General features: G+C 37.7%; 2 protein-coding genes across 4 annotated transcripts; both read right to left on the reverse strand.

Annotated features, from left to right (window-relative positions):
* Positions 1-520: 520 nt before the first annotated feature.
* On the reverse strand, positions 521-3604 carry RB195_021489 (uncharacterized protein; the record flags this gene model as incomplete). Of its 2 annotated transcripts, XM_064208248.1 has the most annotated exons (13): positions 521-604; positions 1490-1575; positions 1628-1726; positions 1784-1855; positions 1911-2018; positions 2089-2147; positions 2201-2216; positions 2338-2452; positions 2546-2662; positions 2808-2990; positions 3172-3287; positions 3354-3439; positions 3504-3604. In XM_064208248.1, 13 exons carry the CDS (start codon positions 3602-3604, stop codon positions 521-523), a joined length of 1242 nt encoding a protein of 413 aa, XP_064064128.1. The 2 variants fall into 2 exon arrangements, with proteins under 2 accessions (XP_064064128.1, XP_064064129.1); XM_064208247.1 differs by having other exon boundaries at positions 2089-2229.
* A 1988-nt stretch (positions 3605-5592) lies between these two features.
* RB195_021490 (uncharacterized protein) lies at positions 5593-14489 on the reverse strand (the record flags this gene model as incomplete). 2 transcript variants are annotated; one of them, XM_064208249.1, is made up of 27 exons in its annotated part: positions 5593-5679; positions 6460-6557; positions 6631-6756; positions 6821-6948; positions 7424-7495; positions 8178-8290; positions 8569-8682; positions 8788-8898; positions 8987-9064; positions 9572-9721; positions 9795-9915; positions 10150-10256; positions 10315-10449; positions 10867-10956; positions 11021-11085; positions 11265-11360; positions 11427-11530; positions 12052-12162; positions 12228-12295; positions 12350-12413; positions 12562-12679; positions 12736-12856; positions 12918-13013; positions 13939-13989; positions 14108-14157; positions 14232-14329; positions 14428-14489. In XM_064208249.1, the coding sequence occupies 27 exons, from the start codon at positions 14487-14489 to the stop codon at positions 5593-5595; spliced, it is 2634 nt and encodes an 877-aa protein (XP_064064131.1). The 2 variants fall into 2 exon arrangements, with proteins under 2 accessions (XP_064064131.1, XP_064064130.1); XM_064208250.1 differs by lacking the exons at positions 12228-12295; positions 12350-12413.
* Between the last annotated feature and the right edge of the window lie 252 nt (positions 14490-14741).

The raw sequence follows: 14741 nt of genomic DNA on the forward strand, positions 1-14741 counted from the left end.
TTCTCAGTTGTGAATGATGATTATACGATGAAGCCACAAGATTTAAAAACGACAGAATGAAAGTAGTAGGCTCTTCAGAAAGTCGCCTTGATAAATGGTAGATCATGCTTAAAAACAAGCGATTCCCAAGTTAACGGCAAAAAACACGGTCATCTAGAGTAGATGTTTTGAGCTAATCTTGGACGTAAACATCGCGCACAAATACCTACGTACAAACAACAAAAACATACAAACACATGCGATCAACCCCGTAGAAGCAGCTTCTTCAGCTGGTTTGTACCAAAATAAACGTTTGGAAAGCTTACACTATTGAAAAAGAACTCACCAATACCGTTGAGAAAGGTTGATTTAGAAAAGTTATGTTCAAATAAAATGATTTTAACTACCAAATTTTGATAAATGCGCTCTCATGAAAATACATAGATGAGTGGACATAGTAGACAACTAAAGAAGAGCAGAGGAAATTAGAAGTGAGAAGAAGATTTTCCCAACTGAAGATCGGTGATAAGATCGACTTAGTTCATTTCTTGGTGAAAAACGCACTAATCTTTTGAGTTCCTGCAGCAGCAGCAGACTTCTTCTTGTGATGAGCTGCTTGCGATACCTGCAAAATCCATACAATAGAGGGTCAGATAGGAGGTAGGAAACACCACAAGTGCAACTGGGTCGAAATGAATTCGCCCAGCTACTATCGTCATACTGTTTTCGGAATCGTTCAGTTTTCCTTACGACACTGACGTTAGATCATGCAGATAAAGAGGTGAGGAGAAACACAAGGACCCTAGGACTTGTTCCAAATTATGAACCGTAATACAACGAAATTTTGCGACATGGAATAGTCATACTGACACACTCCTCCGACAAAGTTGGTTTCACTGCTGAATTATTAGAAAGTCGGTAGGAGCTGGCTCCAAGACCATACAAGCGATAATCGGAGCCAGTGCTCCCATCCTTTTCACTTTTGAACGGTTGACGGAGGGTCCTTTTTCACTTCCGGAATGTTGGCGAAAGCCCCTTTTTGACTTTTGGACGTTTGGAGAAAGGATTTCCATCTTCGGACGGCTGGCGAAGGGATCCTCATCATTTGAGCTAGACTCCCTTCAGCTGAGGAGGGTCCGACTCCTCCCTATCGTACCTATGTTCACGACAAATTTCTAGCAAAAAAAAAGAAAAAAAACACGAGCAGGCAACTAGCCTTGGAAGCAAAAATAAGACTTAAGAATATGTAGTAGTATGCCAACATAAGCAAGCAAATGGACCTACTACACGCTTTGAAGTAAATTCATAACTCAACTCTTCTACAACAAATCACATCCAATTCAGAGATAAATGCAAAGTTCAACCAAGCATAAGATATATTTTTGCATACCGAGATGTGAGAGATTATAGCACAGAAACTTTGTATGCAGTTAAGAGGACACAATTCTAAGGATTTTTCTTGGAAAAATATTAGTATGTGATTACACCACCAAAATGTTACTAAAAGAACCTTGTTGTTGTTAGCAGGTCGCAGTGGCTTTGAATGAGGTTCCTCTGGTTCGTCTGTTTCTACCATGTTAACTACCTCTTTTGTCACTGGAATGCTGTTTAAAAGAAAAAGAAAAAAGATGAATGAAGAGAGCACTACCTAGGAAACCGTCCTCATCTTGATACGTCTCAACAGTTTTAACCATCTTCTTTTTCTTGGCTGGTATGTGATCACCATCGGACGAAGCTGCACTCTCCTCTTAATAGTAACTTAGCTTAACTACCATATAAGAACAATGTCACCCAATTTACTCACGAGAATCTTCACAGTCATGAGGTGGTTGAAATGCCTCCTTCAATTTCTTAGAAGGTGCTGGACTTAGTTTCCCTAATAAGATCCTAAGAATTAAAAAGAACAAATGAATCATACAGTTGCAACACACTTTTGTTTGCATTGTTTGGCTTTTCGGGAGCGCGATCCGGAGATTTTTCCTTCACTTCATTCGATTTTTCAGGAGAGGAATCCTCATCATCGAAAATATCCTTGTTTACTGAAAACAAATGGAATGAATGTTAAGTTGTAAGCAAACATAGGAATGTTAATACTCAGCAATAACCAACATTTCTTTGTTTTTGAAAAAGTGGACGAGAATTTGCTCGAAAGGTTCTTCTTAGAAGTGCTGGTCTGCTTAGAAGCAGCCTCCACAGGAGAGTCATCGTCTTCTACTTTAACCTCCTTTTGCGAATTCCTGGAACGGCGAACTATATAAGCAAGAGCGTAAATTTGTTAACGTTCCGAGTAGAGTAACAACGCCTGCCATAGAGTGAGAGCAGAGACAGCACAACATACAGCATTTCACATAACTCAACTTTTGTTGTGCAACGGTATGTCGGTGGATTCAACAGATTCATCAGTACTCTGGGAGAGTGACTCAGCTTTTTCACTGCTCCACGGACTTTTTCTCGCTTCTTTTTTAGGAGTACTCTTCAACAAATGTAACATTTCAAAGCTTAAGGAAAAGAAAGCAAATGCAAGCAAACAATTATCAAAACCATTGATAAATACGAAAATAAGCACTTTAGGTGTCTTCTGTCGCTCACACGCCTTCTTGAACAAATTATCCAACTTCTGTGGTTGTAAAGAACCTTTCTTTGGTGAATGAGATGAAGCGACCTTTGCTGGCGACTTCTGGTTCTGAAAGTGGTAAGAAAAATATAGACCTGTAATAGACACACAACCTGAGCAGACTCACTAACGGAGTAATAAGCGTGAATCACCATAAACACATCATTTAAACTAAATTTAAAAAAATCGGGAGGACGGTAAGGGATCAACTTGCCTGCGCATCTCCTAATAAATGCCTCATAGCAATCAGAACATCAGAATTGCCGGATTGGAGTTTCTCACAGAGTTCCTCGGCAAAATGTCTAACTAATTTCGAACGTATTAAGGAACGTTCAGCATCGCTACGAAAAAATTTTTGATCTTCTAGGCGATCGCCAACCAGGAGTGAATTCAAATCCTGGAATGCAGAACAACGAAGATTTCATGGATTAGGAAATGAAGATTTGGTTTTGGAAATTCGAAGAAAAAAATTTAAAAAATGATGCCTTATGAAGTTTGAAGCAACGTTGAAAATGGAAAGAACGAAAATGATTTGGAAAAGCAAAAAACCATGTTGAAAAAAAAAGTTTCCTACCAACCTCAATTTTTACGGTCTGAAGGCTGAACAACTTCACAGAATGGACTGTTTTGAATTGTGCTTTCACTTTCTCTACATCCTCATCACGACAAAGTACAGAAGATCTGACTGGCACACCTGATCAAGCTTGTTATAAATAACGTAAATCCACAGTCAGGTTCTTCTTACGGAAATTCAACACACCGAACTTTTCACGTGAACCATAGACAATAAATGTAGCCCAAATATCACCACCCGTCTTGTGCTTATCATAAAACTCTACCATTGCTCTGAATATCGAATCCTTTGAGGACGTGAACATGAACAGCACATTACAGAAAAAAATAACATTACTTGGTCGCTTCATCCGTCATGATATGTAGCCTTCGGCTAAGGGTTACTGCGGTGACTACTTTATTTTCATCCACAATCATATTCATTAACGATAATTCCATGGTGAACCGTTGTGTGTACACGAAAATAAATAATAAATAAAAGCAGGAACCAAATCGAAACAATGTCTATAACATACAAGGGGAAATACTACCAAGAAACAAATCTAAAAAAGTAGACAGATGGGTGGATGATGGACAACAGAGCAATGCATAATGGTTGCCTCAGGGGTACACAGGACGATCCGACTGATTTCGTTTGGCGGCAATTTTTGGCGCGTTTGCGTCGGAGCGCATTCGTTACGATCATGGCGCGACAATTTAAACGTCCCACTAATGGTACGTAACACCGCATCCAATTTTCCTCATTGCTACTTCATTCCATTTATTTCAGCATAGCAGATATGTAGTGTTCTTACTCCTGTATACAAGGAAAAGATGGAGGCTCATTAAAAATTAAGGTGTTGGATGAGGGATTGGTACTTGGCGATTCTACAGGGTCATTTGTAAATCCACTTATCGCATGGGAATATCAGAATAGAGAAACACATATCGGCGAGGATGACAATTTGCAGCCATCTTCGAATCATTCCATTTCCTCACATCAGGAAGCGTATTACCGTATTCATAGACATGTGAAAGTTCACATCCGCGCTAATACGAAAATACCACGAAAGAATATGAAACTAAACCTGATAAAATTGTCCATTAGTCATTTCTCCATGTTTTGAACGTAACGAGCTAACACTTTGGTTACATATTCATATATGATTTCTTGAGAGTGAACCAGCAAGTTTCCTGCCTGCAGTGCAACCAATACTAGTTTCCACGCTGTCAGTTGCAGTTCTCTGTCATGCATAAAAATCACCAAATTAATCATTCATTCACCTTTGATGACTACTTTCGAAAGTTTAGGATATTTAGTTCTATTCTATTCAGGATAGTTTAGGACTGATGAAAACAAAAAATCACCCAGCACACATCCTGACCAGTTCGTGTTTCAGTTGTGATTATGAAAGTGATCGCGAGTCTAGATTGGTTCCCATGAAATCGATAACGGGACAAAACGTTGTTGTCTCTATCTCTACTCCTTGTTTATCAATACTTTTTGAACAGCGACAATCCGAGATCAGCTCGAATTTGAGTGAGAAGTCTGCGTCACTAGGTCGGCAAAACTACAACAGTGTTTCAGTGCTAGAATTTTGACAAACCACGAACCTTCATTACAGCCAACGAATATCGCATTCAGAATGGAAGATTCAAAAAAAAGAAAACAGGATAAGGAAAAGTAAGATTTGCAGCGGTTGCAGAAGCTTATTCCGCCTCAATAGACCTCAATGTAGAGAAAGCACCAACTGGAAGAAGTAACGAGTAAACCCACCCACAATGAAATAGAAAAAAAAGAAAATAGAACAAGAACAATCTAAATGGAAGCAGTGAAAAAATTTTTGAAAATCCTCTGTACAACTGCGTGGAATGATACTCCGTAGCAAATTCTCAAGACGAAAATTCACCTCACACATTTTTGTAACAAAGTAGTGTCGTTCGTAGCTACGACTAAAAGTCATCGGATGCTTCACCGCAGTAAATGAATGCAAGAATGAGAGAAAAGCTTTAATCACAAGAAATCGAACAAATTATCAGCAATCACCAGGTTTTCCTCACATTTATAGCAACATAACATAGCAAGATCTAGTCTATGCTGAAGTACATGGGAGCTCCCCACAAAAAGAAAGAATAGAAATTTATAGGGAAATAACAGAGTTTGGCATATCACAACGAGAGAAATGTGAGAGGCTGTTCTTATAACGAAGCATGCACTATGCGCCAGTATTTTCGCTTATCACAGATTAGAACTTTGGAAAAAGAAAGAATGAAAACAAATCAAAAAATGTGCCACAAATTGAGCAATCGTATACTATATAGATACACAAAGAGAATAAAGCTCCTTAAACCATGTACAATTTCGAGAAACACATAACTATAATAATATTCAATCTCCCCGGACTAGATGCCCTGTATAGAAGCGAAGTAGCGAGAAAAAAATGCAGTTACAAAATACCGTTCGTGTAGTATTGGAAATTGTCGTAGAGCCGAGTAGTTAAAGAGTCTCGACTTTGTTCTACCAAAGTGTCCACCTAAAAAAAAGTATAAAAATCTATCTCTGGAACTCCAAAACGTGAACAAGACAATAGCAGGTGCAGAAAAGAAAATATGAATGAGTGTAGCCTAAAATGTGGAGGATTTAATTCTAAGATTAGTTCGACACAGGTTCAAGACTCAAAGGCTGATAATCCACTGTATCGAATATTTCTCGCAGTGTTTCTAGCTTCATTAATGCGCATATTTTCTTTTCCAACGCCATGCATTCTCTATAACACTGAAATTTCAGCTCCATGCGCTAAAAGTGGATATCATAATATCACAATGTTCGGTTCATTTTGCTTCGAAATTCTTTTGTTTTGGATCCACGTCTACTCTATTTCCATATTTTTATTTTCCGTTACTCTCACCACAATTATGACATTGAACTTATTATTGCTATTCTATTTGTTTTCCAGGAGCGGTTCAACGACCGGGCAATTATCCCTCTATATTCCAGAAAAATGTTCATGCAGTTACAGCTTTTTTGCTCACTTAATACGTGGCTGCAATAAGAAGCTTTCCCTTCCAATTTTATTTGCCAAATCAGAAATACTGTGCAGATGCATCGTCCGATGCAACAAGTCAATTATCAGATCAAAAGAGGATTGGTGATATTCTAACTATGCTTACAGCTCCACCGCAATAACCTCTACCTCCACGTGACAGCAAAGCCGATAAGGAATAAATTTATTAAAATGAACAAAAGAGAAATTTGTAGAGTAGAAAAGAAAATGACTGAACAATTCTGAGCATCTAGAACAAAAGAAACGAACCAATTTCTGCAACTCAATATCGGTATATGTCATGTGAAATCGACCTTTAAGCGCCCGTAACATAGCAGCACCACCTCGGAAGCATGGCAGTTGAGAGCCTGATTACAGTTATGAGTAAATTAGAATAAAATAAATCATAAGAATTTGTTCTCTGAAAAGAAAGTGAATTACCTTTGGACATTATTTGTACTATCGTCATCACTCTTTCATGGTGTTTTCTAGCAGCAATGATACCTCTCAAAAGAAGCGTTTTATAATAGTAATATAGATCCGAGTCAATACCACCCATAACACCAACTGGAAAAGTTTTTTTCGAGTAATTGCAACGACAAGAAAAAGAGAACAAGTTTCAAAAACAAACTTAGTTCCGATGTCAGCTTAAAAGGTGAAGTTTCGAAACCAAGATTCCTCGGTGATATGGAAAGAATAAAGCCAAAATCTATATGGATCAAATGACCGTCAGCATCAATCAGAATATTTCCGTTGTGTCTGGAAACATCAACGATGGAACATAGAAATAATGTGAACGTTCAAGTGGATTTTGTTACACTAAAAATAAGAGGATAAAAAACACTTAAAAGACTTTGATTTGAAAAAGTTCTCTCTACCTTTGCTCATCCTATACACCTAATAGACCCCACCAACTTATCAGTTACACATTTTGATAAATTGGAATTAACATATGCTGAAACTATCTGCATACTTTTGTACTAGAAAAGGCTAAAAGGTTTAAGAGAGAAATAAAACTTCAAAGAGAAAACGGATGAAAAACTCTCCTCCTCATTTCTTTCCCTTTTAAGAAGCTGTCGCAGAATAGACCCTAAAGTATTTTCAAACCCAATGTTATTCATTCATTTTATTGAAAAAAAAACAGGTACAGATGTGATACGAACATGGACTAATGACAAGCATAACTAGAGCAAAAATTGATATAAATGTAAACCAGAAAAATCTATGCACTCACCTATCTTTTACTTGTAGAAAATAGCAAACAAGAGAATACGCTGCACAACTGTGTACAAAATTTTGTTGAGCCCTGGAAAAGAGAAAGTATTACGTAATTCCAAAAATAGTATTAGCAAAGTAAACGGTTCGCGATGTTCAACAACTGCATCTTTTGCGTTCATAATCATCAATGCACGGAAATAGTATCGAGTAAAATAAAATAAAGTATATGATATAATAATATAATACAAAATAATAAAATATAAAGTATAATATAATATAATATATAATAAAATAGAGAATTGACATCGAAATAAAAGTAGAAAGGAGTCATTGTGACACAACGCTCAGCGTCACCTTATAGTTCAAGTCAACTTGAGTGGCTCACGGGTGGCGTTACCACGACCAATGTGTCCAGAGACTCAGAGCGGGCTAGACACGAACTCGTCAAAGCTTATTTTTAGAACATTTCGTTACATAGGCACAATATGAAGAGTAAGTTCATACATAGTGAAAAGATCTATTTCAGAAACAATACGCAACATTAGTTTGAAGCCGACTCTACAACATCAAACAAGACGTACGTAACCTCTTGACGTAATTATATATATAATATATATAATTATTATTGTATATATATGTATGTTTTCAAATAGTTATTCAGAAATAGCTCATAATTTCCATTCGAAAGAAAAAGAGTAGCAGCGATAGACGCTTCAAAGTGGGAAATTGCTGCCGTTGAGCAAACATTAAAGAAAGGAGAAACAACGTACTGAAGGTATGAAGAAGATCCTTTAGGTCCAAATGTATCAATGAAATGTGCTTCCAGAGATGGCTCTTCAGATTTTCCTTCCTCGCGGTAAAGCGCACTCTGGTTACGTTTTATCTGTAAGTAAGCGCTGCTGCGCAATCTTTCTCTACAACGACACATTTCTTCGATGGAATTCCTGATGTATCAAATACCAAAGTACTGACACAATGATGTTAATAGCACGACAATTTATTCCGAAAAATGTGAACAGTCCCAGATTCCCCCTCCCCCCCCCCCCGTTTAATAACTTTTAATTACAATACGACAAAAAAGTTTTGTTTGTAATGTTCAAAGAAAAAACCCGACGTCATTGAGGTGACGTCAAAATCACAAATTCTAGAAAAAAAACATACCTGATGTAATGAACAAGCGTCCACTATTGGCTCAATCATACCCGAATCGGGTGAGGTAACAACGATTTTATAAGGTCGTAGATAGAGTGGTACATCTTCTTCTTCCCATATTTCCTTCAATACATCATAAATATGTATATCCTATTACAGTGTACGGAATCTCACGTAAGTAATATAGTATTTCAGTACGTAGCTTCTTTGATAACTACATACGCGTACCTTAAGAGTAACTAAAAGTTGATACGCTAGCAGTTCCTGCATTAGATCGTCACCGCTTTTCACTATTACAGGTAGAAGATCCCAACCTTTCAAACGACCATAAGGGCTTGCCTTAAAATGATAACATCACTCCAAAAACCTGCTACGATCTGTCTCTGATGTTGTTTCGAAGAGAAATTAATGCACGAAGAAATCTGACTTGTCTTATACGTTCTTTCTTTTCATCCCAAGGTTCACTCATAGTTGATGCCGATGGATCATCAGGATGAGCACGCATCTAAAACAGTATGTAGAGGAAGTAAATAACAGACAAAGAATCAAATTTGCCCAAAACCATTAAAATTGTTGACTCAAAATTATACTAAAACTACTGAAACTGATATGCAAACACTTCTGTTAAATTTCTTTTATCCTCTCCTATCCCTTGTATATGGTGATGGGTACTCTTCTGTTTCAGGACACTGGTGGAAAAAAAAAACTACTTGTCGCATTTGGATTACTGTATTTTTAGACGCAATATTTAAATGCTAATCGTTGCCATTTCTTGCAAAGCAGTATTTGAAACCTACAAATTTACAGGAGAAAACTACACAAGCCCATGTTCTGTACATCACAATTTTTCTAGTTAAATATTAAAAAATCCGAAAAACCAATGTAATTTCAGGGTGAAAAACAACAGCTTAATCTTATTCAGCTAAGCTTTGCTCTTTATTAGGGATTGTTGTTATTTTCCGGATGTATCTGTTTTGTGTATATAAGAAGGAAAACAAAATACGTAACGTACTTGACGCCTGCGACCTGGTCTTTTCACCCATTGTCTCAGACGATGACTGATTCCAGTTGAACTACGAAGAACAGGTTCAGATGCACAACTATCGACTGACACAGTATCCCATGGTGAATCAGTTGTGTCAACTCCGATGTCGACTGACTCCTTAATGGAAGCATCACACAAATGTGGTGACTTCAAAAGCTCTTCTTCTCTATCCATACACAAGGTGAAGTACCTGTCGTGAACAGTCGCTGTCCGGAGTATGCAAATCTGAGCATGTCGGTGTGGGAAGAATTGTCTCAGATGATTTAGTTAGAGAGTTGTCCAGTGAGGCTATCGATGAGTTACTAACGTCACTGAAAAACTAATATATTTTAAACACTGTAGGAAGATATGAGTTAACAATAATATGGTTGGTGAAGATTCCGAATTGACGCTCCTCAGTAATTTCAAAAACAAAAATAACAGAACCACGCGTACCAAATCTCGTTTTTCAGAAAAGCTCACAAAAATCCCAGAAAAAAGACAGTAGAAGGCTGCTTCAGCAGTACCCGAAACATTCCGTGAATTTACAGAACAGAAATCAATACCGTGGAGGCATCTGGATACAATCTTCTGCAGACGTCTGACGTTTTGGCAAGCGAACTCTTCGTACATCTCCACAACGCAGCACTTCCACAAATATACAGTATGGAGCCTTAAAACAATAATAATGTTAAGGGATTTTAGTCAAACTGACATTCAATCCAATCCACCTTATCCTTGCTATTTAGTACACAACTATTGGTAGGAGGAATGTTTAGAACAACGTGGCCTTCTGATAGAGGTATCCATACACGGGCAGGAAGATGCATATTTAAAACGAGCAGCTCGCTCACAAGACGACGAGTCTGAATATAATCTAGAATATTTAGTGTATGTTTTGGGACGGATCAACAAAAATATTGTAAATCTTCTCAACGGTATGAGCATATGGCTTAACACAGAATTTTCCCGCAGAAAAAAAAATACTAGGAGAATATATCTCCATAACGAAAACTACTAGGCGAAACACTGAAATCCCAGAAAAAAGCAACATAAACCTGAGCACCTATTCTGATCACGGTCGCAAATAAATGAGCAGTACACTATACCGATGAAGATTTGTAGAAATTAAATAAGCACGTTATTAGGAAGAGGACTAACAAAAGCTTTAACATCTCAAGAGAATTATTACTTTCTAGTCCTTAAATGAGTCTTACTAGTGAAATTACGAAGTGCAATGAATATATTTTCGATACTGCTTGAAACAAACTTAGCAAATTTACCTTCTCGCCTTTCGATGGCTCTTCTCTGAGATTATAACCTATGCGAACAAGCCAGTCTACAAAGTCTTTTTGTACATCCATTGCCCTGGCCTAAAAAATAAGAAAATCCTCCAGATATAATTCAAGCGGAAGGGAATACACGCATAGAAATCACCCCACAAATACAGTCCGTGACGTCGTCGTATTCGAAACATCGGCATCCGCTGTCCAACGTTCGATCTGAAATGAAAGTGAACCAAAGGGAATTGCTTAAGAAGTGAAATCAACAAAGTAATGCCTGCGGTGGGCAATAGGAGATTTTTATCGTCATTTTGACACAATAATGATAGTAATCACTATAAAGTCTAATAAGAAAGAAAAAGTAAGCACAGAACGAACATAGACGTTTCTAGAATTACCTCCGCCTAAACTGGCCGGAGAGAGAAACCGCAATGATGTCGCTGCACTTTCACTTCTTGTTAATTGCAGACCGGAGTTGAGGTTTTCCGGATTCACTAAAGACGCTCCTTTCGGAACAAAAAAAAAAAAAAAAAAACAAAGCTAGGCGTTGAGAAACTTGCACAAAGATCCGTTGGCAAGACATCCTTGGCGATCACCGACACATACCCACTTTTTCAAGGAATCAATCGGTCTTGGAGGTTTGAATTCGTTTAGAATCATCCGCCTGTTACGAAGATATAAAAAAAGAAATAAAAAAGAGTTTTGGTTTTGCATTTACAAATTTCTCGAGTGGATTTTAAAATGGATTTTCTTTTTCCAATCGTAGTGGAAACTAGGATATCTTGGAGTAAGGGGTGAAGCGAGTGTTCTGCGGCTAGGAATCTAAACAATTCTCTCAGTTATCGACTTTACGCTCTTTGCAAAAATGAAAACGAGTTATTTTTTGTTACTAGTTGTTCAAAACCAAAGGTGATACTATAGGTGATCTAAACTGCTACTTTAACTACACAGATCAGCTTTCATTTACTTTACTGGGTACTGACTCCACAAACCAAAAACTTTGCGAATTGCTGATGATGTGGAGGAGGTGACAACGATATTAATTTGAATAGAATAGTTTTATAGCAAGTTTAAGTTGAGTTTTAAACCATCCAAACTTGCTTACACAAAACAAAATTGTTGATCATGATTTCTACATATAGATATTAAAAGACAGTAGCAATAAATCCGAGATCCGTTGCAAACCTTAAAATATCGCCATGTGCCAGCGCACGGTCTTTGCCCTTCAACCTGTCAACTCCTAGTGATTCTAAGAGCCATACGCATATTAATGCGAAATGAAGATTCAATTTGCACCTAAAAATTAACCATAGTAAGAAGGAAAACAACACATAAAAATAAAATCAATTAAAAGTTGATACCGCATAATATCAGATAACCATGCAACCTCGCACATCTTTGATTCACGATCCTTTGAGAAGCACAAAATCTCAAAATTTCCTAAGGATTTAAAGTATCGCTGGTTAATGAAAGGCGTAACTACTAGATCTTGAACAGGTGATGCAGCGAAAGAAGAAACAGCGTATTCTTCTATAACAAGAAACATTCTATTATTCTTCTTCTATAACACGAAAACCCCAGGATTGCCCTCATTTCAATGACATTAAAAATCAGTTTCAATGACTTGAACGGCGAAGAAATCCCCACCAACTTTTACTCCTTATTTTAAAAAATGTCCATAGAAAGCAAACTAACCGTTCTTCAATATACTGGTGAATGGCGCTAGCAACCTCTTTGTCATTTATGTACAGACTAATGAGCTGAGGAATAAAGAAATTGACGCGAGAATGGTGGAAAGCAAATAGCTTCTTTCCTTAAAGAAACTGCAGAATTAACATTATATTGCACAAAACCATATGACAAATTTACCTAAATATTGCTTCACTCCTTTTTCTGAACATGAGAAAAGATACTTAATCGCAATGGCCGGAGTGAAGTGAGACGACTCAAAAAGTCGCATTAGCAAGCTTGGTGGTTCTACCAACGGGGACTAAAATTTAATGAAATCGGACATGAACCATTAGGTAACAGTGAAATATAAGCGTTATTACCGTAGTAAAAATGAATTCAGACTCTTTGTCTTTCTGCACCTGTTCATCGTTTTGTTTTTCTCGCGGGATCTCTAACTCGTCAGGTTGCGGAATCTTCTGTAATTAATACGATCAAGAACGAAGCATACTTCAGAAAAATACTGGTTGAATACACTAGCGATCTGCATTCCATGGGTTACGAAAAAGAGCAAGTTGGCCAATGTTACGGCTCAATTAAGATGAAAAGTACACAGAGAGAGATTGCAAGTCCTGGGCATCTTCCTGACAGTGCGAACATCAGGCTACAATTAACAGGGATTATGACTATCAAATCATCTTAATGTGAAGATCGGCTTTTAGTAGGTATCCTTTAATCGTATTTTTCGTAATCCCTGACTTCTACCACCTACACCTCCACTGACAAGGAACATTGCTCTTCTCTGACGCATTACTGCCATTTTGAACAACTGGGCGAAAGATGCCACACTCTGCGTAGAGTTTATCGTAACCACAGCAGAAAACCGAATGAACCATTATACCAAACTTATTTAAAGGCATCACTACACGAATCTGAGGTGGTACGGATTTCAGGTGGAGTATTCATATACGGAATAGTAGATTATGAAGAGGGGGTGATTCCGTCCATTTCTTCCTAATTACCGTTAAAAAAAAAACGGCCCGGAAGATACTGCTTCGGGCGTTCTGCGCACTATTTTCTACAAGGAGTTCGACTGGAGCGCGCCAGACTTGTGCACGCGCCGCGTCTTCCAGTCCGTTTTTTACGGCAATTAGGAAGAAATGGACGGAATCACCCTACTCTCCATAATCTACTATCCCTTATAAGAATACTCCACCTGAAATCTGCACCACCTCAGATTCGTGGGGTGATGTCTTTAACTGGTTAAACGCTGCAGATCCTTGAGAGGAAATGTTATGTTGAACACGGAAAATTAATATGAGAGTAAGCAAGAAAGAAAAAAGTTCTGGACTGAATGTAAAACAGAAAAGGAACAGAGAAAAAACGAGAAAGTAGATAACTAGCCACATCATCGGTTTGTGGTTGAACAGCTTGCACAGGCAGCTTTGGGAACGACTAAAACATTCATAAATCAATGAATAAAGTGCATGTGTATACATTTTACAAAAGAAGGACATCTCTGACGTACGAAATTACAAACAATACGAAAGTCGAATACAAGTCCATTACTCACAACAAATTCATCAGGTGCTAAGTACAGGTGATGCATTGGAGCAGATGTGTCTAAAATAAAAATTGAAGCGACATAGTTAAATAAAAAGAGAATGAAGATAATGTAGAAATAGTAACATGCTTACTCGATACAGATTGATTAAGCTTAATCGAACCATTCGATAGATTTCTTCGATGACGCTCTTCTGCTTTCGATATTGAGAATGTTTGATTTAACGTGCATCTTAAACATACAGAGATATCGTCATGAAGGATAAGAAACGAGAATAAGAAAAACGTGTAACGTTGTCTGAATAAACAGAGAATGAGAGCAAAACTGACTTGGAACACAGGCCCGTAGTAGAGTGTTGGCAATCAGGAGACAGCGAAAATGAATCCATCATAAGAACCCATTAAAATAAATCGTTGTACGGTTGAAGTAAATGATGGCACTAAAGTAGAGAATATCGATGAACTGTGTTTGCATAAGATCAACGGAAACACGCAGTGAAATGGGACAACACGCATAGAACTCGCTCAAAACGAGTTTGTCCCGCATAGAGTTTACCGAACAAACAAGCATGAAACGTAGGATGGGATCATTGAGTGCAGCGAACGTGGAGAGCATTGAAGCACATGGAATAGAAACATATAAA

This window comes from Necator americanus, chromosome X, assembly GCF_031761385.1.
Source record: "Necator americanus strain Aroian chromosome X, whole genome shotgun sequence".
Taxonomy (NCBI): Eukaryota; Metazoa; Nematoda; class Chromadorea; order Rhabditida; family Ancylostomatidae; genus Necator; species Necator americanus.